General features: G+C 48.5%; 1 protein-coding gene across 1 annotated transcript in view; it reads right to left on the minus strand.

Moving 5' to 3' along the window:
* Positions 1-25,896, minus strand: part of LOC131285410 (teneurin-m) — a 193,628-nt gene that overhangs the window by 13,343 nt on the left and 154,389 nt on the right. Inside the window, exons 3-5 of the mRNA XM_058314265.1 lie at positions 5,989-6,255; positions 2,287-4,077; positions 941-1,218 (exon numbers count right to left, since the gene is read on the minus strand). Coding sequence (XP_058170248.1) covers positions 941-1,218; positions 2,287-4,077; positions 5,989-6,255 — 2,336 coding nt within the window. The remainder of the gene's footprint in view (positions 1-940; positions 1,219-2,286; positions 4,078-5,988; positions 6,256-25,896) is intronic.

A 25,896-nucleotide genomic window follows, 5' to 3' on the forward strand; every position in this document is an offset into this window, starting at 1 on the left:
GGGTAATAAACCGAAACTTCACGCCACGCAAACTCCCCGTCGATTCTAATCTGCCCATCGGCAGGCCATATCAAACATATATAACACAAAAATCTAACATGACCTTATGCTTCCTGTCAACTCTCTTTTGGAGCCACTTAGTTGGTTCCACACTCCCCCCCTCCTCTGGTCACTGTGTCAATATTTGTCCAGTGACCTTGTCCAGCGATATCGTACAGCGGAATCACATGCGCCAGGACGCTTTCACCGAGGGGGACAACTCCATCCACTCCACAACAGGCACACGCACACACATACGGTTGCGGACATTTATATTGTTTAGTTAACTTTTCATTATCGCCGCCATCGTACAACACGCAAGTGCTCGCTACCAAACGTTCGTTTTGCCCCGCTCCAACGCGTTGGTTCTCGTTAGAGAGAGAAATATAAATCGGTCAACAAATGAGGCTCCTAGGAAGGGGATAGCAAAAGGGATACGAACGCGATACGAACACGCAACTCTCTTCAATGCGCCCTAGGTAAAACTAAAGTGGACTAGCGTGCCTTCGGGGGACAATTGCCACCGAAGGAGTGGTCCAGAATGGTATTCAATTACGGAAGCGTTGGAAAAGCGTCCGAGTTCAAAGGGACGTGACTGGGAAGGGGGAGGAGAAGATTGAGAAAATCGGGTCGATTTCCGCGATACACCGGTGCTCTCGCTTCCAGCTATCGTTCTAATTAATCAGTTCCCTGATCTTGATGGATCGTAAAAGAGGTTTCTACGGGATTGGGAGGAACCTACCCAAAAAAAAGGAAGGGGGAAAAATCCCTTTGGGGGAGGAACGCAGCGTCGCTGGTGGCGTGAATTTGTTTTCCCTTTTTTTCCTTTGGGCCGAGAATAGAGGAGGGCGACAACCATTTGATGATGACGCTCGGGCTGAGCTCAGCTGAGTACACTTACGTGAGTGGCACGTGTCTGGCGCGCATTGAATCCGCTCAGGACCTCCTTGAAGTGGTACTGGGTGTGCGTCGGGAGGGCGTTGCGGCGCGCGTAAACACCTATCGAGGCGCCCCGGGGGATGCTGTAATCGAACTTGACGTACGCCGGCTCCGACTGGTAGAACTGCATGTTCCAGTAGCTGTACGGCGGTATCTCCTTCGACAGCCGCTGGCCGAGCGTGATCTGGGAGAAGGTGGTACCGTCCGGTGGGAAACTTCGGGCCGGGAATGTGCGCGCACCTGTTGTGTAAGTTGTGATCGGGGTGGGGGTGGTTTGGGTTGTTTTTTTATGTTTTTCAGATCAATGTTCGAGTTGGTTGGCAACAGCCCGGCAAATCCCGGGGATTGTACCGTGGTTTCGTTCACACAAAAAAAAAACAGAAAAACAAGGAAAACCGCGCCAACAGAACACAGAAACACAAACACACGTACAGAGCGGATTTGGTTAGCGTAACGATTTTATGTGTTAGAGGGAAAAATAGAAAAACAAGAGAACAGACATACAGAGATGTAGGGAGAGATAGAAGGGGGGAAAAAGAAAGAGAAGCGAAAAAGTTAGTACAATGTATGTGGTGTTGTACAAGAGATTTTGCTCATTTGCCGAATGACTCCATATGTGCAAAGTGTGTGGTTACGTCTACACGCTACTGGACCTTCTACTAGAACTGGGGATTTTTATCCTCTTCTTTTATTATTTGCTGCCCCGTTCTTCTACTACTGAATACTAAACACACATATACACACATACAAAGGACAGCCCTCACAAAGAAGCCAAAAAGTAACTCCACACATGACTACACCGGGTGCATATTAATTAGTTTCCAGCACACCCGGTCAACTCTAGCCCGACTTTCGTAACCATTCTATCTCACACACACACACACACAGTAAATGAAGAAGCAGAACGTTAGGCGGCAAAATCAAGCAAGAAGCAAATGTACAGCAATGGCGGGAAGGTGCACAAAAACCTAGTGCAGAAGCCTAGTAGTGTACGTTGGATTAGTATGGAACGCGCTGAATTTAAAGCAGGTACGTTTTTGAGGTTAGCTGGCAACGATGGCAGTCGCTTCGTTCGGTTGCGCTACTCCTGTGTGAAGGAGGGAGAACTTTGTGGCTTGTGGCTATTCGTTCGTTCGTTCATTCATTCTGGAGTTCTGGAGTTCAGGAGTCCGCTCTTTTCCCGTTCCGGCTTCGCTTTCAGAATCGATCGATGTTGATGATGGTGTTTTTGGGGGAGGGCCTTTCGCCGTAGGTATTTATGTACACGGGTATGGCAGGGGGATGAAACGGGGCGACTTGCTCTCTCACCTTCCAGGATGAGAATGGGTGCCGGCTGCGCTACCTCAGGACATTGCAATGCACCCACGGGGGAGGACGTGGGTTCCTGTGGGTCTGCGGCCAACTCCCGCCGTTCGGTGGTGAATTCCTGCGTCATACCACCACCAACGCGGGCGACCACCGGCATTGCCGCGAACTCGGTCGAGCTTTCCGACTCGGGTGCCACCAAGGACTCGTCCGTATCTTCACTTCCCGGCTCGTCGTCGTCGTGAATGTCGACGATGCGATAGCGCGCGAACTGCGAATCGGTCGGACACTTAATGGGACAGGGCGGAGCTGGCGGTGGTTCCGGTGGGCACTGCTCGAAGTTGGCCGGCTTCGGTATGTACTCGGGGGGCGTCGGGATGGACACCTGCAGCACGTACACGGAATGCTGCACCGTCCCAGACCCATGATCGGACGCGATGGAAATGTTCACCAGCAGTCGGGGAAGCTCTGGGATGTCCTCGTCGGCAGGTTCACCCTCGGAGTCGTGGTTGGGTGACGATGACGTGCCGTTTACCTCGCGGATCAGATAGACGGGGACGGCGGGAGCCGATTGCGCGACGTGCGGAGGTGGAAGCGTGTGGATTCTTACCACTTCCACCGGCGGTGGAGTCACCTCGCGCACCTCCGGTACCTGTTCGACGGTTTTGTAGTAGTGTTTGTCACGTTCCCCACCCGGCTGTAGCGGTAGTCCATCCTCTAGGCTTACCAGCGCGACCTCGGGCTGGTCGTGCGGGATGTGCACGATGTATTCCGGCTCGTGAACTGACGGGTCATCGTGGGCCCATTTCTCATCCTCACCGTTGATGTCTTCCTTCTCCGAGACCGTTGTCGATTGCGGCACATCTTCGAACGACCCTGGCAGGGGGGAAGAACTTTCTTCCCGGAACCGTAGGCCATTATCATTAGTGATAAAAATACCAACCCCATCTCGCACCACGGCCTCAGCGAACGCTGCGTCATTCGGTGTTGCGCGTTCTGAAGGAAGTGGACTCGCAGGCCGCCTTCTTCCAGCTGGCTGACCATCGTTATCCTCCACACTGTCAACAGTTTCTCGCTGATGTTCATAATCGGAAGGTTGTGGAGTCGAAGGAACACCCTCACCACGTTCGTCACCGATGGCGGCCAACGATGGACTACGCTGGGACACCGCATCAACCACCACCGGACCATCATCGTCATCTTCATGCAACAAACCGTTATCATCAGCGCTTTCATCGTACGTGCGGTCATCCGCACGACCACCGGTGTCAGTTCCGGAGGCCTCCCGACGTGCGCGTCGTTTACCATGCACTACACTACCACCCGCTACCACCATCCCACCCCTACCGTGCCCTTGCCCAACTACGGTTAGAGTGCTACCAACAACAGCTACGTGCAACAACTCTGGCGAACGTAAGTGTGCGTCAACCGTGCGTCCGCCCGCGCTCTCTACTGTACCTGTGCCTGCGCCGGATGCTCCGGGTGACGCCTTCGCCGTCGAGGCGGCAGACGCCGACGAAAGTCCCGATGTTCCCGACGAAGCCGCACCGCCGGCCGATGAAGACGAAGGTGCCGCCTGCGAGTCGTCCACGGTGGTCGGTTTCAGCCGACCGGAAGCGACCGGCGACAGGGCGGACGAGGGATCGAGACCGAGCCCATCGCCACCACCACCCGGTATGCCGGCCCGGTTCGCGTCCGCTATCGTGCTTTTGGCTGCAGAGATCTCTGCCTTCTCGTCGACTAGAACTGTACACGGGTTGGTGGTTGGATATGATATACTTAAAACGTTAGATGCTGCAACGAGAGGAAAGTAGTTTTTGTGGAAGCATTAGAACCGTGTTCAAATTTTGAAGGTGTCCCCGTAGAGAGATGAGAGAGAGAGGGAGATAGATTAATTCTGTGTTGTATTGACGATTTAAAGGATCTCTTTTTCCCCAAAAAGACCCAGAATAAAAGAGGGTCACTTCTGAAGATGGGTTTAAAAGGATCAAATAGCCATCATTATCGATCGCGCCCCGAACCCGACGCGAAAAGGAAGACGACACGCACCGTCGTCTTGTAGTTCTCGGTGAAAAAAGATCCCTTTTCTCCGGGGAGCGTGAGAACCGTCTCCCTACACCATTTGCCACTGGAATTAATCATCATTCCGCAGTCCAGCTGACACAATTAACGACAAGGAGGGGGGAGGAAAAAGGACGGCCGAAAGCCACCCAAAATAGTCGCCGAGTTCGTGCGTCACGCACCGACCGAAATCGGAATCGAAAACGGATGCAAAACCGAACGGTCAAGAAGAAAGGGAGTTCTCTTGTAGATGTAGAAGGGAATGTCAATAGGATGATGTAAATAATACTTCTGACCAATCTGAAACCATTCGTTGGACATTGGAAGAACGGACAAAAAAGCAAAAGATGACACAAGAGACGAGGACCTGATGCGGATGTAATTCTATCCCGTGTCAAGGTTAGTAAATCATGTTCATTAGCCGCCCTCGGGACGTTAAAGGACAGCGGAGACGACGGGGAGGGAAAACGAAATCAATAGAACATCCCTTTGTGTCCGGTAGCCAGCTGGGGAAGGTTGCATCCGACAACTAAATGGTCAGCTGTAATATGAATCCCTTTCCACGTTCCCAAATTGTTTCCGGCGTTCTTTCCACCTTCCGCATGTACGGACGCCATGTTTGGTCGACTGATCTGATGACAAGTACCCGAACTGGAAATTAAGTGATTAAAAGTCCTGTGTCCGGATACCCAAAAATCCCGGCCCTCGCAAGTTTAACTACCAATTCATGGCGAGCGTGGAAGGAGAGGGCGTTTTCTAATGATACGATATAGGATTTCCAACCCGTTTTTTTGTTTTTTCGCGAGGGTGTGCGTGTGTGTTTGCCTTGTGCTTTGAAGTGGATGGGTATTTTCTAACCTCGTTTTTCGACGACCATTACCAAAAAAAAAAAACTGCGGCCAGGGGGTTACCAGTTCCAATTACTCAAAACACAAACACACATACATGCTTGTACCCGTGTAGACTAAAATTAGCCCCACAGTGGGCATCAGCAACATGGTGGATAAAGCTTTTACAATGTCCACTCCGTGTCCACCCTCGGTCGGGAATGATTTTTTGGCAACAGCGGCCGCCAACAGCCGCGCCCGTGTGGGTTTTTACGGACCGTTGTCGGACACGGTGTTGTTTTGGTTATTTTTCCCTTCATCAAAGTCGTCCAGCTGACCGCGTCCTCATCCGGCTTCCCCTCGTACCTCGTTGTACGGAGGAGGAGGGTAACAAATGGTGAAACATTTTGTCGTACTTGTCCGCTGCCCATAACCGCCATAAGATGAGTGTTAGGACACATCAGACCGACGCATTAAGAGGGGAGTTCTGGGGGTCCTACGTCGACACAGGGACGCGGATGTTTCAGAAGAGTTTTGGTTGTTTCACCCCTGGAATCCTTGTTACCATCTCGTAACGTTGTAGGGAAACAATTGAACAAAAAAAGGAGTTAGACACCAAACCACGTGAGCAGCGATCCAATTTTGGCAACGCTTCCCCGAAGTGAACCGAATTAAAAGGGACGTGGTGGTGACATCAATGAACATAAAGTCCCCCCCCCCCCCCAAAAAAAAAAAAACGAAGGACGAAAGGTCCACTCTCTTCCGGGAATTCCCTCCATAATTAGCTTATTTAGCCCGGGTAAGGGCGTGCAATTACCTGTTAATAATAATGTTATAACGAGTATAACACTTAATAGTATCACTAGGATAGCCGTACACTTCCATGTACATTTGGTGAAGGTGAAGCCCTTGCGGAAGTTGAGCGGCGCCGAGTAGTGGTGCGACGGCGGGCCGCACATGGTGCTGCGGGGCGGCAGTACCGGTCCCATGCAGTTGCGATCGTAGCTCTTCAGCGTGTCCTTCGTCGGCGTCGAGCAGGCCGAGCCGGTTTTGTAGTCGATCGGTGATCCTTTGTTGTTAATTGCTGTAATTAGAGGGTGGGGGGAAAAAAAGGAAAACGGGGAAAATAATTAGAATGTGTTGGTACTTTTTTTGGCTATATCCTGGCTAGCGAAGGTGAAAAAGCTATAATTAGGCACGGGGTTGTAAGTTCTAACGTGAGCTTTGTTTAGCGTTCGAATCCCTTTCCGCGTTCAGCCTCCAAAATACCGGACCAAACTTTTGATGATGTTGATTTTGGATAATTGGAGTCGGTCCAGGCGGACCTAGAGGTGTTGCAGCTGATGCCCCAGGGGTTTTAGAACAGTAGCACCGAGGCATTATTGCCCAATTCCTTCATCGACAAAATGGTTGGTTGGCGAGAGGTGACAAAAATCAATTAACATAAATATCAATCTCCGATGCTTTCGACGTCAAACCGGCAGAGGGTAGATTTTGAGGGTCGGTTCAATGGTTGGAGAAACAATTTTAGTGATGAGGACCAATCCGGATGGAAACACGTTCCATTACAAAGGGTAAAAACAGCAGGGATTTGTGAGGCGCACATCTCCGGAGTTATTGAAGATATTATTTTGTAAAATTGGAGCTTCGAATCGCGGGCCACATGTGTGCAGTTGACACCCGGTTCGTGCTGTAGGTGAAATGAAAGGAAAAATCACCGCTTTTTCGCCGCGTCGACAATAACGACGTTTTTTCAATCCAAACAATCCTCCCCACCCACGGTCGGTTTTGATGCTTCAATCTATCAAAAAATGCCACGGATGAAAGGCAACCGGAACTATAGAAGAAAACCACCACTTTGTTTCCCTCCAGTGTGTGTGTTTTTTTTCTGTTATGTGTCCACAATTTTCCCTCAGTATCGTTTTGTCACACGATTTTCACACCGAGTTTGTTTTTTGCCCTCGCACGCGCGCGAAAAGCCCATTATGGCGCGTTTAAACTACAGGATCAATATTGACTCATCCGTGCGAGTTTCCCGGCGGGCCGCCAGGGGTTGACGGAAGGGGTGTGCTTTTCTTTCGACCCATGCCGGCCACGTTTTCCATGTACTTCTTTGTACTTCTTTTCCTGCTTTGTTGTTGTTTTGTTTGCGAGATAGAGAGAGAAGTTGATTTAGCAGAAATTTGGCGACACAGTTGTCAACGAGTTGTTGTTGTGTTGGACGTCAATGGAACCGACAGACGGGCAAATACACGGCCAGGCGCCAAAGCGCTGGTTATTTTTTCCAATGCTCCTTTCATTTTGCCCCGATTTTCCCCCGCGCGCGCGCTCGTTTGGGAAGATTATTAATGTCTCCGGCACGTGTCACGCATTGTACGCTTGGACGGATTGCAGCCGTGCGCGACAGCGCCGTGCAACTATTCGCTCGATTGCGATTGTCCCGCGGAGGATGGAGGATGAAGGACGCCGAATTTTCAGGTTAAGTTTTTATCCTGCGAATGCCGTAGCTGAGGCAGATCCAACGATAGATGGGTTCCCATATTTTCGGGGACGCGACCAAAAAAAAAAGGAAAAGAAGGGTTCGAGACAGGTTTCGAGAAAGCGACCGATGGAAGGACTCATATTTGCAGCCGGAAAGAAAATTACGTATTTATCTAGATGGACGAGATTCGGGATTCCGTCTCCCGCTGCGGAGAGCCCTTTGATGTGGCAAAACAAACGAACACAACCGATCGGGGAATGCGCAATAGTTCTTCGCAAATGTAAAAAGGAACGAACGAAACAATACAAACAATTCAATCGTTACCGTTCGGCGGGATTCCGATCGCATTTGATGTCCTTTTCCCCATCTGCTGTCGTTCTTAAACTTTCCCGTAAACCTCACGACGGCATGGGGTGTGGAAGACCGTACCGTCTCGTCTAATGTAACTACCGTTCGCTTCAATCTGCACATTGCGATGCAAGTGCGCAATCTTTTATTGCGCTTTTGGCACGTTGCCAATAGTTGCCCACTTCCACCCGATTGTATGTGCGTTTTATCAAACCTTCAGTCGGCGATGCTTTTCAAGAATCCAAAGGAATGTCGTTTGCAATGATTCCCGATGCTTCCGCGGAAGAGGATCTTGATTCTAGTATTTGCTTCGGAACTCCAACGCGGTGTTTACTTAAAGACTTTTTTCTATTTTTTCCGGCAGAGTTACAGAGTTTCGACAGCGATGGTAAAGAGTCCGAAACAGAATCAGACCAATAAAGTCAGATTTTGTAATTGAAATGCTCATAAAAATGGTCTTCTGCCACAAACTTGGTTTGCGTTTTAGCCCGAAAATAAATCACACTCAAAAGAATTTGGTACTATTGCATACATTTTGGCGCATGTAGTATTTTATGGCAAAGTGACACTTAGTGTTTATAGCGCTTTTATGAAAGGAATAATGAAAATACTGATGCTTATGTTGAGTACACAGACTTGTTCTTTGTTTTAATCTGGTTGAACTAAATATAACGATTGATTTATCATCCACTGCCAGCTTAGTACGAACGAATTCAGTTCCTTAGAGCAAGCACCAAGCGATAAAATCTGCAAACTTTCGGTGGCGCTCCGGGGCGGTCCGATATTTTAATTCGCCCTTAATAAGCTGCCCCCCCATATCGGGCAAATCTATTTGATGGCTGACAAAACTTTGACCCGGAAGAAAGGAGGAGCGGGAGGGGGAAAAAGCTACAAAACACCCCGGCTAGACGACGGTTGCCAAACACCGACATTACTTTCGGCGATTCCTATCGAAGGCGTTCTGAAGGAGGCGGCCCGGAGTTGTCGCCCTCACGCCGTGTGGTGCCACCCGACGATGATATTCAAATGTCTTCAGCACCCGCCCGCTAGAGCTAGGCTGGCGGCTACTTAATATTCATCTCGAACGCGATGCGCTGTAGGTGGCACAACCATCGAAAAACATCGTCTTTAAAGCAAACCGCCACCGTCCGTCCGAACGTCGGCGTTCGGGTGAGTTGTGCGACCATTTGCGGGCACTTAACAGCACTTGGAAGCATCGGCGCCGATGGGTCGAAGAAGTTTTAGGGAACTCGACCAGGCGTCGTCGGCGTGCATCACCGCCCGCGTGCTCCCTCGCCTCGAAAGATCTCAGCCGAAAGATAATGTGCACAATTAAAGAAACGATTATTAATGTTCTATTTTCGGGCTTAGAGGGTCTGTGGACCAACTGTGTTTGAGTTTGGAGGAGGCGGAGGGAAGTGTTAGAACACACACTTTTTCCTGTTCAGCGTGGGGGGGTTGGGAGTGGGAGGCCGAAGTAACGGCCGACGATTGGTGGGCGGATTTGTGGGGTACATCCAACTTTGGATGTTGGAAGTTGAAATGGCGCGTGGAGTCGTTTAAGGCGGACAAGAAACGTTTAACAGCAATCGTCACTGAATCTAGCGCATAAGTTGGCTGCCGGTCGTATAATTCCGAGCTCCGAGGGGCTGGTTGTGCTCTAATCTTCTGAGCGCCGGATGACTTACGGACCAACGAGGAGGAGAGAACTTCTAACGAGCGACGGAAGGAAGGTGTTGAAAAGCGATTTTCTTGTTCGATGTCTGCCGGGTAGATGCAGGTGATTTGTGTGCCAGAGTGTGGAACCTTGTGTGGGAGGGGAGACTTTAAGACCATACCGTCGGTTCCCAGCGCGTCTGGTTCTAGACAGACTTTAGTGGTTTGGGCGTGGGTTGAAATTAGGATTTAATTGTTACGTTGCCCCTTGAACTTTACCACTTCACCTCTCGACTCGCAACCGTGGTGATTCCAATGCTGTTAGATTTGTGATCTTCGTAGCTTCGACAGGTGCCCCCAAGGACCACCGCCACGCCACGTGTGGAAACCGAGGTGTCTCGCGCAATGGCAGGAACAGTGTAATTAATGATTCACTTGACCACAGCGGGACGTCGGTGCAGTCGCCGAGCGCCGGAAACCGGAAACATCTGTACGGCGGTGAAGAAATGGGAAGACCCCGGTCCCCACGGTGGCACCGTTGGAGAGTAATCCTGCTCGTTTGAAGATGCTACATCCTCCTCCCTCGGATAGTGCGGAACGGCGACGCGACTAGCAACCACCACCATTTGCCAGAGCTCCCGTTTATGGAAGCGATTTATGGCGGGCAATTGATATAAAATATCACCGAAAGTGACAGTTTTACGGCTGCATGCTTTGAAATTAAAATATAATTACTACCCCTTTTGCTTCCAAGCCCCTTCGGTACTTCGCGCATTGGAGGTTAGTACTCCGGGAGCCCTCCGTACCGAGCGGCTATAAATATCAGAAAGAGTCTATTTGTCTGCATCCGAACGATGGAAAATGCTCCGACGGGGTTTGTTTTTTTTTTGGAATGGCGAACACCGTGTTCCTGGCGTAATGTAAAGCGCGGTCGGGAACTACGGCGTAGACACTCGGTGGTCGGTGGCGATAAAGATCAACTGTCAATGGACGGGAAAAAAGTAACGCGAACTAATGGGCGATCATTCTTTTGCTAATGGGCAGGTAAATGGGCGTCCAAAGAACCCTCGCCACACGCCGGAGTGTGCGGTGTGAATCTTTTCAATTACACGAACAAACAGTGCTTGCACTATTGAGTTGTTTTGGCAGTAATCAAATAAATCAATGTTTTAGATGTAAGTATTACCCTCATAGCTGTTTTTCGAATGTGAAAACTAATTTTTTTTCCAAGTATTAGTATAATTGCAAACATTTAGGAGCGTGCATTATTTTATAGCGCGCTAAACCTGTCGAACATTTTTATTGTAGTCACAACTGAACTTAACACGTTGACTGCCAAACGGTTTTAGCATACTTTTTTAGTACAACCTTTTTTACTAAAATTCGTTTATAACATTTGTTAAACCAACGGGTTTCGACGGTCAAACAAAGACTTAGCATCCCAAGGAGCTTTTTGTAATATTACTATAGTTTTTATGTTGCATTTTCATTTATTTATGGATCAAACATTTTTTAGAACTAACGTGACATGGCAGTCAACGTGTTAATGTAAAAATGTAAAACTTTTCACACATCAGTTCATTGTAAATGTGTACTCAATATTCAATTTATTCCCTCGTATTTGGACAATCAACAAGGGAACTACATGGAGGGTATGTCGTTTCATTCCAAATTTGCGATCGATATTTGCATCTCGTTGATCGAAATTGTCATTCAAATATGATGAATATTTGACGCAGTCGAACAATACCGAATGCCCCACATATCACCAGGACCAGGAGGCTTTTGCTACGAGCGCTCCTTCCAACTACCTCGTTCAACTTTTCTCCTCAGGACACTCTTCATCAAGCATGATTGTGAATAGAGAACGGAAACTAAATAGCTTTGATACGATATCGATTGGCGTCCATAAAAGCAAGAAGACTGTACATTCCCTCCCCTGCTACCTGGTGCAGATGTAATACTTAACAAATTGAACGATTTTCAATTCATTCAGACACACGAACGGAGCCCGGAGTTCGACAAATCGCAACGGGATCGGGAATGGGTGAACGTCCTCCAAAACGAAAGCTTTTACAAGTGGTAAAAAATGTATGCCATAGGTGAGGCGTTGGTACATAAATAAGTGTTCGTTCTGGTGCCTTTTTATTTATGCTGTACACAGCTTCGGTACTCTCTCCTTCTTTCTCTTTGTGCTGTATTTTTTTTTCCTTTTTTTTACTTCTATTTTTGCTCCTGCCTCCTTTCACGAAACGAAGCCCGTTTCATTCCCCATTTTCCTAGGGCTCGTTGAAGTTTTTGAAGGAAAAATCACTTTCCTGATTTGATTTTCCTCCTAGTATCGGGAGCCTCCCACCCTCACCCACGTTTGCTCTCGCTCTTCTTTCTCGTAGGGACAGTTCCGCACAGCATGATGTATCAGGCGATGTATTTTCAGCCACCCCGCGCTGTTGTTTTCCCCAGCTCCACCCAATCGATTATTCGACCGATCGTTCGCCTGCCTGTGAAGGGGTTTTTGATTAGGCCACCCACCCCACCCGGTCGGGTAAAAGGGATTCCTTTAGCGGTGGAAAACCCCGTAGGACGCCGGTACGCAACACGCTCGCTCGTCATTGGAAATTTATAAAAACGTCAAGACGGAAGAACGAGGAAGTATAATCACGATAAGAATTCCAATATTCCACCGCGTTGTGAACGGGTGCCGGGGACCAGGGGGATGGGGGGAAAGGGCAAGGCATGGCACCAGAAACCAGCTGATGATGATGCTGATCGCTGAAGGTCGATAAGAGGTAAGGCGCGAGCGTGTGTGTGTGCGTTCGCTTTTATTTACGTTTCGTGCGTTTTCTTTTTGCTTTTTTTCCCACCAAAGTATAGCGCTGCTTGAAAGAATCACGCATTTTCCTTGCCGTTTTCCCAGCGAGCAGTTGATAGGCCACGTGCGTAGCACCACGAGGGAAGGTGACGTGCCAAAGAGAGAGAGAGAGAGTCTCGGCCTCGAAAGGTGTTCCTTGTGCCTTCCGAGCGACTCTGCCGCGAAGGGTTCTGATTCATTGCGTGACCCAGGCCGTACCCCCTCCCCTCCACCTCTCCTGGGTGGGTTGAAAAATTGCCTCCGGCGAGTAGCGATGAAAAATGAATGAATTTCGGCCTTCCCCGCGTGTTCGCCACGGGACGGAAAAAGGACTTTTCTGCAGTTCTCCTTCTAAGGAGACCGTTGCTTTCGTTCGTCCTTTGAATTTCCTTGAAACACATGCATACAAACACACGCGCACACATTGCGATATATCGTTGGTCCTCGTTTGCATCGAAAAGCACTTCCCCCCACCCCCCATTCCCCTTCTACTTTGGTTCGTATTTGATGGAGTTTTTCGACCCAATAATCTGGGGCAACAGTTTATCGATAGGACGCCGGCACGTGAGGGTTTGGGGGCTTACGTATGAGAATGGGGGATGGGAGCGGGTTCGAAATTTAATTAAAGCCGAAAGGTTGAAGAACTAACCGAAACACCGGTAGCCCTACCGGCGCTAGAATGTATTCCGTGCCAGTTCTCCTCCGAAGGCGTATCCCTTTCTCGTTCCTCGCCCCAAAGACGCATCGGTAATGGCAATGAGGCGGGAAAAATCGCAGCCCTAATGGCGGCGGGGAGAGCGCTAGGGAGGAAGGAACCCTCCCAAGGCCTACAAGACACCGACCCCGCGACTCGGGGTTCGGTCGGTCACCATTTGTATTAATTCAAATTATCAATAATCACGACATACTTTCATTAGAGCGAAAGCCGCCCAAGAAAGCGGAAAACGGAATTCCTCGGCATATATGACTTCCTATAGCGCGAACCAGCGAAGACCTGGGACCGTCTTACCGCATGGCTGTTGGGAACGTCGTCGTAAAGGGAAAGCCTACTAGGTTGCTTTTGGTGCAAGGTGTGGCGCCGGTTCGGCCCATTAGTGGACCCCCGAACTTCTGGGGATGGGTGTTCTGATGACGCGCTTTGTGGCGGGGGACGAGGAACTTCTTGATGACACGGGACGGGTTTTTGGGTGTGTGAGTGTTTTGGGGAGCTGGAAGTTGATTTTATCAATATTGGTTGAAACAATATTAGATTAGAACCTCAGTCCTATTTGCTAATGTGGCTTTCAGGCGATTGCTTGGGATGCAGACAAACAGCGTCGTGGACACTGTATTCGGTGAGTGTTTGAATAGACTTCCTGATTGAATTCATTTCATTTTAAACGATATAGAAAGTTGCCCAAAAAACAATCAAATCCCTTTTCTTGTTTGGAAGCTACACATAATTTCGAAATCAAAAACAAAACCCGAAAAGTTTGATTAAAGAAAACAACAATAAATACTCAATTTCCGACGACTATTACTTTCCAGTGGGTTTTAGCCGTGTCTACAATAAAAGGTTGCTTATCTTCATGTTTCAGGTATATGAACTTCTCCCCATGCTGGAGTGGAATCTATTGAAAAATTAATTAAAATCCACCCCCCTGCCGTGGATGAGACTTTTTTCTTCAATTGTACGTGAAAATAACCTCGCCAAAAAGGGAGTTGTGGGTCGACCTATGGATACAAAAATATTACTTTTTTGTGTTATTTTTACTGTCCAAAAATAGAAACCCAAAAATAATACCCCGAGGGTAAGGGATTCACGAATTATTTACCCCTCCCCAAAGGGGGTTGGAGAAATTCTTTCAGCAACGTAGAAAATATGGATTCATTCACCCTTTTAGCTTCGGTGTGGTTTAGCTGATGGCTTTCTTATGCTAAATGAGCGGGACCTCGCAGAGAAAGAAGAAAAAATCCCCCAAAGGATATCCTTCCGGGAGTCGAGAATGAGTCGCGACGGTACGACGATTCGGTTCTAATTATTAACCTCAACGACATGACGTAATGGTGAGATTATGTATTGTTATTTTTCAATTAAGTATTCACGAAACCAACCTCCTCCGTCAGAGTCGCAAAGTGGAGCAAATGTATTGTAATCAATCTCACTTGAACTCCATTCACCCACCCACTAATATGGTAGCGTTTCGGGGGTTTTCCAAAAAGTCATTCGATTTAATGTTTCTTAATTGACATTTTCTTTCCCCGTGGCCCGATGATGGGGAATCGGGGTTGACGGGATGGGTTAAGAATGGTAACATGCTTGGTTGTTCTTGTGCGGTTCACTTACGCCAAAAAGTTAACCCAACGGGACCGGTGCCTCGGAGTACTCAGGAACTTTGCGTCACCATTGGCCGTTGGGTGTATCTTTTCCAACCCCTTTGCTTTTTTGTCATCGCCCAAAAACCGGCGGCATCAAACATCGACATCAACAAAGCGCACTGGGACGAGCAGTCGCTCTCTCGCCCTTAGAAGTTCGTCACTTGCCGCAGTGTATCTTAATTGGATTCCGGTGCGGGTTTTTCAGGCCTCGGGTCCTTCGGATCTCAGAAGTCCCAGGCTGAGGTTACGGACTAGTAGGAGTTGGAGGAGGGAGGCAGCGGAAGGAGGTTAATGTAAAGGAAACACAGTTTTTATCTTAATCTGCGGTCGCCGGGTGCTGACTGCCGATTCTTGGTCCCGCACCGTTTTTCGGGACGTCCGCGAAGAGGAGCCTGGGGAGCCTGGGGTGGATAAGATCTTTCATCAAATCCAGCGACTCCGGGAGTCCGGGAACGAAGTGATTTGAGGCGCTGGTGTTTGGCGGGAGAGATTGAAGGATGCTGCGCCCGGGCCACCGTTGTGATAATGTTTCATTTTGATTTTACACTAATTAATCATTGTTTCATGTTTGTACAGCTTGCGTTTTGTGGGCTGCCTCTAACTCCTAGCGGAGGAAACGGATATTGCTCTGGCGGAGGCGTGCGCTGTGTGGTGCAGATTAATGTGGTTTTCGCCATCCAAGGCGGTCGACGATATTTTATGATCCAAAGTGGTCTCCTGCCCTTGCGTGATGCCGGTGACAAATGAGATCCCTTGGGGTGGTGGTGGTGGTGGTGTACCGGGTGGGCACAAATTGGGTGAGGATTAGTGTTTTCGCAGCGTCAGAAGAGTGGGACTTGGGATTCTTGATGAGAAATTCGATACGGGACCACAACCACTTCAAAAGCTCAAGTGTTCCGATTGCCTTCTAGCCGTCCGGCTGTCAAGAGCAAGAGAGAGAGAGGCTGAGGTTTGGAGACCAGAAAACAAAGGTCCTATTAAAAGGTATCGTGACTTAAATTTCATTACCATGCAGCAATTGTTGGCCTGGTTCAGTTTAAAGCCACTTCCATCCGAACGATGCCGGTCGGTGGCGTACTTATCGGGACGATCATTAACTCGCCCACCACGCCGACGCACCGAAGTAACTTTCTTTCGGGCGATAGCATTCATTTCTTCTGGCTCGGCCTCGGAGAGATAATCTTCATCCTATCAACACGGACCCACTCCGGAGGCGTTGGGTGTTTACCGTCTACCCATAAACAATCGGGAAAGGGTTTTTGTTCCAGCCTGCACAAGCAGCAAAGGGTGAGCAGTTTCCCACAAAATATTTGCACTAATGACTCAGTTTCCTCTCGATGGAAGCGGGGTAGGTGGAGGCGAGAAACAAAGGGCAGCCAACCGAGCACCGGACTAGGTGGATGATTTTTATCTCAGATTATCGTGCAAAAAGGGGAATGGCAGGATTACAGGGACAGCGGAAGTGAGAGGGTCTGATGGGGGACTGGACCTAGTCATTAGAGATATAGCAGCGCTGTCGCTGTATGTGCGAGTGCCACAAAAAGGGGTTTTCCAGTGCGTAGCCCACCCTTCCTGTGCCGTTGAATGAATTTTCCGATACCGATGCCGATAGTAATCTTCAACGTTAATAAATTGTTGCAAATCCGGAGCGAAAGGGGTTTGGATTGGTGAAACGTGATGCATTAACGGGAGGGAGTCTTTTGGCTAGCCATATGTGCTCAGCCATTTTTGGGTTGATTTTTATTACCTCATTGTACATTTCAATGGCTTTGCAAAATGATAAACCATTTCATACTATAATTGATTTGATATCTTTTTAATGTTGGTTTAAATTCAAAGATAATTTTAAATGAAATGTACAATACAGGGTAAGTTCTCACATATTGGTGCTAGTATCAATAGTGGTTGTAGTGGAATAAAATCCAGCTCTATAAACAAATAAATACAATACCGATATTTGTTCTCGTATGAAATGTTCTTCTACGGATTGTTTAAGAGATAAACTGGGGAGGTTTAATAAATTAAGGCTCCAAAATTAATATTTTCCGAACAGGTTGTAAACTCCTTAACAATTTATCGGGTATTCAACAATAAATTACAGTAAAAATAAATTCAGTCTTTTCCAAGCTTTCTGTACTATGACCATTATAGATGCACGATATCACAATTATAGGAAATATACCACCATTATAGGAACAACTGGCTAGGAAAAACTAAACGCTTTTTTAGTGGTGTTTTTCAGAAGAATAAATGGTGTTAAGTATGTAAAATATTGTGCTCTTGACACTTATTGAAAATTGATAGTTAAAACATATTGATAGTTACATGATTAAATGTACAGAACATTCTTCGAAAACTAACCTAAATTTTAACCAAAGTAAGCAACAAAATTTGAGGTTTGTTCTTAAACAAATTAAAATGTGTTGTTACAATGAATAGAACTCACACGAATTAGTTCTATCGCACAGACATTTAGCTACTTTCCTTCGTCGTCCTCCGGTGGAAGGGATAATCCTTCGGACAGGCGGAAGGGCAGAGCGTTTGGCTAAATATCAATTAATTTCACCACACAACCCTTCGTATCATCCCTCTCCCCAAGTGTTGTCCCAAGTGTTGGTGATGATGAATTTCTAATGACCCTGAGCCAGCTGACCATCTCAAAGAGGGAACCAGGGGTGGTTGGTTTTCCCAGCACGTGGCGGTGCGCAGCTGCTTTGACCGAATTTTCCGTCCCACACCACACGGGCCACAAACCGTTCGTCGTGTGTGGATTTTCCTCGAAATGTGTTTTTATTTTGCCTCCCCGCGCCCACCTTCTCCTTCATTCGTGGCGAGCGGGCGCGCGCGTGTGTGTGTTTTCGGCTCGATGAAGAACAATATTTTCCTTCGTTAAAGTTAAAACAAATACACACGCGGGCGAGCCAGCGCGACGGTTGGCTTGAAGGGCTTGGAAAACTCCCGGACCGGTTGCTCGAGACTCGAGACTCCTCGACTCCTGAGGAGATGCGATATGTTGTTCTCCAAACAAGAGGTTTTCGTCGTCGTGGTATTCTTTTCCTCCGTCATCGTTATCCCCTCCTCCCTATCGCGCAAGGACCACCCACTGTGGCTCGGGTTCTCCAATGGACTAAAGACACACATACACACACATGCACACAAAGTTTGCCAACTTTACCGAAGACCTTCTGGCTGGCTGGCCCGGGGAAAGCCTGAATAAACAGACGCATGTAATGCTCATGCATACAAATATGTGCGCACCTCGCCCGTGACCCGGGAAAACCCCCCCGCTTCGGCCGTCATCTACTTTTGGCTTCCGGCCGGAGTCAGGCAGTCAGCTGGGGAGGGGAAAGGAAACCGAAGGAAAACCTCCAACGCCCGGGACGCGTAAGTCAGCTGACGGCTGCTGGGAAGATCGCGAACTTTTCCTTCTGCCCCCGTTTTTTGTCGCCGAAGGGGGTGGAAAATGCACGCCAGTTCGCTATGCTTTCTTGGTTTCCAGAATGATAATATAACTTCGAGCGGGAGAGGTATGTAAAACATGACAACCGAGTGAGGAACCCATTCCGGAAGCTGGCGGATTCCGCGAAAGCCCCGTCTTACCAGTTGTTGACGTTTTGTTTCCCATTCCAGGGAAGAAAAAACCCCGGCTGTTCGGGAGTTTTTCCACACAGATTCTTGATTTTTCCCTTGGATTAATTTTCCTGACGTCAATCCACAATTTGTCTGTTTATTTTTTTTTGTTTTTCATTCCTCCCAGTCCTTCATGGAAACGATGGCGAATAAAGTGAAAAGTTGGTTAGCTAACTTTTTGTCCTTTCGCACGAAAACCATACAGATCGGTTTCGAGTGGGAAAAGCGAGGGGATCCGGTGGATGGGAAAATAACGGTACAAGCAAAAGTGTCTTTTCCCGCGAAAATTCGAATTCCCGCGAAATTGTTTTCCCGTTACCTTGCCTGGTTTAGGACGATCAATAAAGGAAAGCAAACGAGCGTACAAGAAAAGTTAACTAGCTCGTAGCAGAATGGAGTTCGAATAGGTTCGAACAAATCACTTACTGGTAATGGAACAATACAACTTCTGTGGTATAATTATTTTATTTATTGTACTGTAAAAGAACGCATTCGTTGTTCTCCAAAACGGAAAACCTTTCAACATCGAGTTCAAACGAAACCGGTGGAGGGGAGCACATCGTTAGCGTTTTCCGATGTGCAAAATGGTAATCATATCGTAATAGTTTTTCCACCCCCAAAACCACCATCACCACATCTCAATTCCGCGGTTCCGCAGTTCGAGACTCGCGTGTTGGGGGAGTAAAGTTTTTCCTTTTTCTTCATGGAGGCGAGCGAAAAGGAAAAGGAAACGAAACGTAAGAATGTCGAATAAATTATGCTCGCACATTTGTGCGCACCTTTGCCTTCCCCGGGAAGATAAGACTGAAGCGCATACGAGAACGTGGGCGGTTTCAAAGGAATGGAATCCAAAACCATTCTGGACGATCCATCCCTGAGCTGGGTGGGGGGTCGTGGGAGGGGGTACGACCAGGGAGCGCATAGCGGCAATTTGTTCGAATCCTTCATGATCAAAGTGAATGAACGTTCGCCTCCACATCCACCATTCCGTGCCCTTCCCACCTGTGAGCGGTAAGTCCTTGAGAATCGTTCGATTATGACGCTTTTCATGACACGGCGTCCTCTTCCAGACATGTGCACTCATGCCGGGTCGAAGGAGGAGCGGATTGGGGATCGGGGAGGGCTAAAGAATGAGCTACCAAACCGTTCCTGGTTCGTGGTTCGTACCGTGGGAGAATTTTTCAACCGGCATCATACGGGGCAGCAGGTGTGTAATGTACGCCCGGGAGAGGTAAAATGGAGCCATGCGGGGTTTGAGGTTTTCCTTCTTTTTCCAACTCGTCTTGCACCCGAGGAAAAGGATCCAATGGCGGGACACGGGGGAGGAGCACTGGGTGGACGACGGGAAGGAGCAGCTGACGAAAGCGGATTTTACGAGCGACTGGATGTGCCTCCCCCCCACTCCCACGGTAAGCCCCCCGCTCCCTCACTTCCCCCCCGCTCTCGATCTTGTTCTTCGTGCCGCAAGCGATTCTAGCGTTAAAGTGCAATAATAAAATAATCTCATACTTTCCACGGAGCGCCCATCGGTTGTGGGGATATGGAATATTTGCGTGCGCTCGTGGGCAAGTTCCTGTTTCGAAACTGGGTCAGGATGTAAGTAAGTGTGAGCTTGTGTATGTGTGTGTTTGTCCGTGTTTGAAGATCCTTGGTTCGAGCCACACTGGAGTAAGCCTCGGGGGCAACATTGCATTCGAATATTTGAAGAGCAAAGTGGTGCAAGAGTGTGCACCTAATATTTACTTTAAAGTATTCTCAATCAATACATGAAAGTAAGTGCTCTCTTGAGTAAAATTGACGAAACAAAAAAAAAACAATTCACAAATCGTTTAATTTTCTTGTTTCACAAACAACAGTCTGACTTTTACAGTACAAGAACTAAAATTTCTAGAATTGAAAGTCTAACATTTTTTTTTGCACAACAATGGAGTATTTAAAATTTAGTTGAAAGTATATTATAAAATATATTTCAATAGATCTCGCTTATATAAATAAATTTTCAATAGATCCCGCTTAAAAATTAAAAAAAAGCGAACATCTGTCCAACTTAATGAGAGAATCCGATAATAATTAGAATTTTAGGAATTCCATAAATCGTTTTGTTTTCTTGTTTCATGAACAACACTGTAATTTTTATAGTGCATAAATTAGAAATTAGCAAATTTCACATACGCCGCATGTCTGAAATTTTTTTGTGCAAGAAGGATATCATTAATGTATAAGTCGTATTAATAGATTTTAAATTGATTTCGCTTTTCTGTCTCAAAATTTGCAGAAAGAAACTTTCCTATGCTTTAAGAAATGAGAAGTCTATTGAAATTGTTCATTTCAATTGTTCTAAAAGCAAAAAAGGAGGATTATAGCCAAAACATTTGAGCATTGAAACATCACTTATGAATATTCATAACAAACAAAAGTTGTTCAAACTTATATCAAACTTGGTGTCAATCTTATTTGTTTTAATTTAGCAACTACAATTTTTTATACACATCCTTCAGTTTTGATACTTCTATCTCGGTATGTTTGCAGCACATTCGAGCTCCAATTTACTCTACCCAAAATGGGGTTTCAGTAAGAATCCGCAATGGTATCCCCGAGGTTTCTCTTGCACGTTTTTTCTATCGCTCTTCCTTGCCTTTCTTTCTAAACGTCCCCGGTGCGGAACGAAGGAAAGCAAATTTCGTATTCGTTACGTGTGGAGCAATAAGTTTAATCGCTAATTCAGCAGTCGCAGCCGGGGAGAAAAGCGGACGAGAAACACCCGGTACCTCGTCCCGTCCACGGGAGGAGGATTTGCCCCCGCCCCCCCCCCCCCACCGCTCGGTCTAAATCCCCTCATAAAATGTATCAAATGTGAGGCTCGAGATAATTCACTCCATTCCCGGGGAGCGAAGGATGGTAGGGTAAATGGAATGGTGGGGGGAGGGGACGGGGATGGCCAGCGGGTCTGCGGTTAGCCAAAATGATTGCTTTCGCCCTGCTCTTCGGTCGTGCAGCGAACCTTTCAAGCCCGGAGCTGGACAGGACAGCATCGTCCTGAAAGTGAAATCGAAGGAAACGACGGTTTGGGCAATGGCCGACGACCGAAGCGACGACGGCGACCCCTAAAGCGAAGGAGGGGGTGCAAAGTGTCGGGTCCATGTTTTCCCATTGCCTCGGCGAACATTTTTTTCTCCTCCCAACCCCCGATTGGGGTGGCTCCCATGTGTTTGAGGGTTTTGCGGTCGCCTCGATGGCATAAATCTATAAAATCTAATATAATTTATTATTAATTTCACACCATTTTAATAGATTTTCCAAAATAACAATAAAATTCAATTTGGAATTCCACGCCACTTCCCCACCCCTCAGCAGTAGACCATAGGCCCTTCTCCTTCCTTCTATATTTCTTTCTCCCTCGAGGTTGTTGCCTGCGTTGTATGTGAATAACAAACTGAAACCAAAACTGGCAGCGAGTGCATCAGCAGCGTTGTTCGGCCAGACCGACGACGTCCTATCAGTCAGCTCCTGTTCGTGTGTCTGTGTGTGTGAGTGTTGGCTTATTTCGGAGTTGGTTTAGAGGGATAGGGCCGCCGCCACACAGAGGGTGTGCGGTGGCTGCTGTCCGCTTTCGTTTCGGTTCACGGCCACCGCCATTGATGATGATTGGATTTTTGGGGAGTCTAAATAGAGCCGGATTTTCCGACCGAAGGGTGGAAAACACGCCAACGAACGTTCCGCACGGCGCGTATCGTTCGCTCCACGGCGGTCTACTCCTGGTACTACTCGCCTTTGTCTCTTCGCTTGGCTCGGACGATTTTCCACTCCACTTGACGGGCTCGGGGAAAATCCCACCCGAAACCCGTGCTGGCGACGGTGCACAGCACCGTTTTGGCCTGTGGACAGATTTAAGCTGCAGGTCTTTTTATTCGCCGTCGTCGTTTTGCTTTCCTCCTCCACACCAAAACGAGGATCGTTATTCGCTGCATTGGTTTTTCGGCGACGCTGATGATCGTGTCAGGGTTCTACCCGTCTGCAGATTGGAATGGACTGGCGTCGACGCCAGCGTGACCTCACAGGGTGGGCGCCTCCGGTTTGCTGCTAGGGTGTCGGTTGCACATTCTAAACCGTTTAGCAGTGAAGCGAATTGATGGCTGCTTTCAGTGTCTGCGACCCGTCTCCGATGGTGCTTGGGTGAATCTGGCCGCCCGAACTCCCGGCTATCTCCCGCGGGTGACTAATTCCAGCCCTCGGGAGAGATTCCTGTTCACAACTCCACCCCGGCCCAAGGTTTGTCTTTGCATTCCAGATGGGGTGGGGGGGAGGAATTTTCCAATTCCATTCCGACGTGGACAACAATTGAAAGTGAAAAGTACCTTCGAGCAAAAGCTTCAACTCTTTCATGCCTAAGGTCGAGATATAGCCGGTACAAGCCTGTAGTTCCATGGAGTTCCAGAAGTCATTGCACTCCGGCAGGACTCATCCCCATCGACGTGTGTTCTACCATGGAGGGAGCAAACATTATGAAGGAGGCTTGTGAAATAATTTAATAAACCGAACTACTCCTCCACCAATAAGTTCTATTCCTCTGTTGCGCTCCGTTCGGTTTGCAATAATAAACCGAACTATTTAAACGAGCGGGTACACGCTAAGAGAAAAGTTGGACCTGCAATGGAAAACCTAAGTCTTGGATGGATGAATGCTCTGGATAGCTGGATAGAGCTGGTGGTTTGACTTCCCACTCAACTTAGCCTACTTCTTCAGGTCAGACCATTGCATTTCTCTTCTAAACCCCCGGCTCCGGGTACGCCGGTGATGAGGGCGTATTATCCTTCTGGAGTTGGACTCCGTGGTTCAGCTTCTGATGAGCCAACGTTGATGCGCCCAGAATGTGTTTTCGATGCGTTGGTGTACGAGCCAAACGAGTGCGTACTCCAAATGGTGGTTGCAAAGTGAAAATCGTAACAGGATTGTGGGGTGCGCTCTCTAGCTCTAGTGCTCGAGAGCGCTAGCATTTTCCCCCACTCCATCGACGCCATCCTTAGCGCGACGGGGATGGATAAATGCGCCGGCACACGCTGACAAGGGTGCATTCATAATCAGCAGGCCATCCGGAGAGGGGGAGGACCGGCCGAATGCTCCGGAGGGGATGTAGTTACGCAAAACCTCTCCCTCGGGAGATAAGAGCCACTTGAGGCGCGGAGATTGTGGAACTTCTGCGCCCGGTGAAGGACGGGAGGGGGGGTTTTGCGGACTTCTCGGACTGGACGTGCGAGTAAATTGGATTGCATCTTCATCACTGCGAGAGTGGGCTTCGGTCTGGGGCTTCGGCGAGTGCTGTATAGTGCGCGCCCCTCCCTAGCGTTGGTTCTCGGCCAAGTCGGGAAGCCAAGACCGACGGCAGGAACAAACCCACACTCCAGACGAGGGCCCGACGCCGTCGGCTTTGCCTGTTTAGACTACGGATTGCGATAAATTAAATATTTCAAGTGAAGAAAATCCGGTTTTACTACCCATCGTCCATCGTTCGACGGTGACGATGATGATGATGATGATGACGACGACGACGATGGTAATGGCGAGGAAGACAACGATTACAACCAGCCGGCCCGGGAAGATGGGCGATCTGGCAAAGGATAGCAAAGAACCCTGGCGAAATATGTGCGATTATGCCAGGCGGACCGGAAGCAGAACGAACTACGCTTGCCGTAACGGTGGGCCACATGGTGGCCATTGTACATCGTCCAGGCGTCGCAACAAATCGTCTACAATGTCCACACCGATGCCCTGTCTTCCTCCCGCAGATATCCTCTCGGGAGGGATTGATGTTTTCTCAAATCTCCCAACCCGAAGTTTGTTCGGAAAGGAATCTCCTCCGGTGGTTTTTTGAAGTGGCTATACAGCGTGTAGGGCTCGAGGAGGAAAAGAAAGAAACCCTCCCCGGCTAGCCTACCATTTCTCTCCCGTTCCCTCCTCGTGCCAAACGGTGTGTAAATGATGGAAAATTTATTAATTTCCCTGCCAAAGCCACGCGCGGAAGGAGGATGGCTGAAGAGGAAGCCGGCGACCGGGGTGGACAATGTAAGAACAACAATGTGTACTGCCTACGGCCGCCCCCCTTGTTGCCCGTTTGTCCAGTGAGTGTGGCCACTTGTGTCCTCGAAACAAGCTGTGACGTCTTTTTCCAAACGGAGACAACTGGAACCATAAATTGCCAGCACCGTGTCCAGCAGTCACCGGGTCCGGGCCGGTGTTCTTTTCTTCCGTTTGGTGACATTGTGGACGGGGGCTGGGGGGAGGGGTTCGAGTTTTTCCCCATCTGGAGCCGACCGTTTTGTGGGACCGCACTACCGCAACACGTCGGTTCGAAAACCCGGGTTTGCCTGGACATATTTTGTTTCGGTTGCGGCGTCGTTGGCTATTAAAAAGTATGCAAAACACGAGATCCAAGGGATTTTCCTCGGGTGTTTCCTTGGTGCATGGAGGGGTGGGGGCTTATAGGACGCACAAACTAGACACCCTGCAGTGGTGAGCCTTTGATATCGACCCTTTTTGTGAAAATGTCACACTAGCGGAAGGCGAAACGCACACAGGCAAAGGGCTGGATTTGCTCCTCTGGAAGTTTTCAATCCAAGGTTTTCCCTAGCCCGAGCGCAGCAGGGGAGCTAGGCGCACGAAAAAGGGGCGAGCCCGGAAGTCCCGTGTGTCCAACGCACATCTCGGAGTCCCGGAGTTGTAAAGGTATTATGATAACAAAAATATTCCATTCCAACTCACCCTTCGTCCGGGGCGAGGGGTAAGGGGGCACGCCATGGGATTCCGGGTTGTTCTCCGGTCCACTTCAAACACAGTTACAGCCGATCCATGCGACGACGGACATGGTCAGCTTGTCGGCTTTTAGGTCCTCCGCATCGAAAGTGGAACCGGATGTGAACAAGGTGCCCGGCTCGACATGACAAACGCTAACACGAGCCTCCTTTTCTCACCTCCCCTGTCCGGCGAAAAGCCTGTCCGTATCTTTTAAGTATGCTGGCAGACGCAAAACCGAAAAAGAACAGACAAATACAAGAGCCGAAAGGACATGTCAAAGGATTCCGCCGACAAAGCAAAGATTATCTTGCTCGAGGACGACTCCATTTGACAACACATACACACACGCATACAATGTGTATGGTGGTTTTCACGGTTCCCAAGATGACACACACACACAGGGTCCGGTATCCACCTGGCCGGGTTTTCCCTGGCGCAGCCTCGAGAGGAAACGGGAAACGAGAGTCAAAAAGCCAACCCTTCGGGAAAAAAGGGGCCCGAAAAGGCAGGTAGGTTGGTTTTCCCGAAAACCTGTGGCCTAAAAGTTGGCCGAAAATTAACGAAAGGAAAATAAAACCAAACCCTCGAGCTCGAGCCGTCAGGCTTTAAAG

The sequence above is a fragment of the Anopheles ziemanni genome, chromosome 3 (assembly GCF_943734765.1).
Source record: "Anopheles ziemanni chromosome 3, idAnoZiCoDA_A2_x.2, whole genome shotgun sequence".
NCBI lineage: Eukaryota > Metazoa > Arthropoda > Insecta > Diptera > Culicidae > Anopheles > Anopheles ziemanni.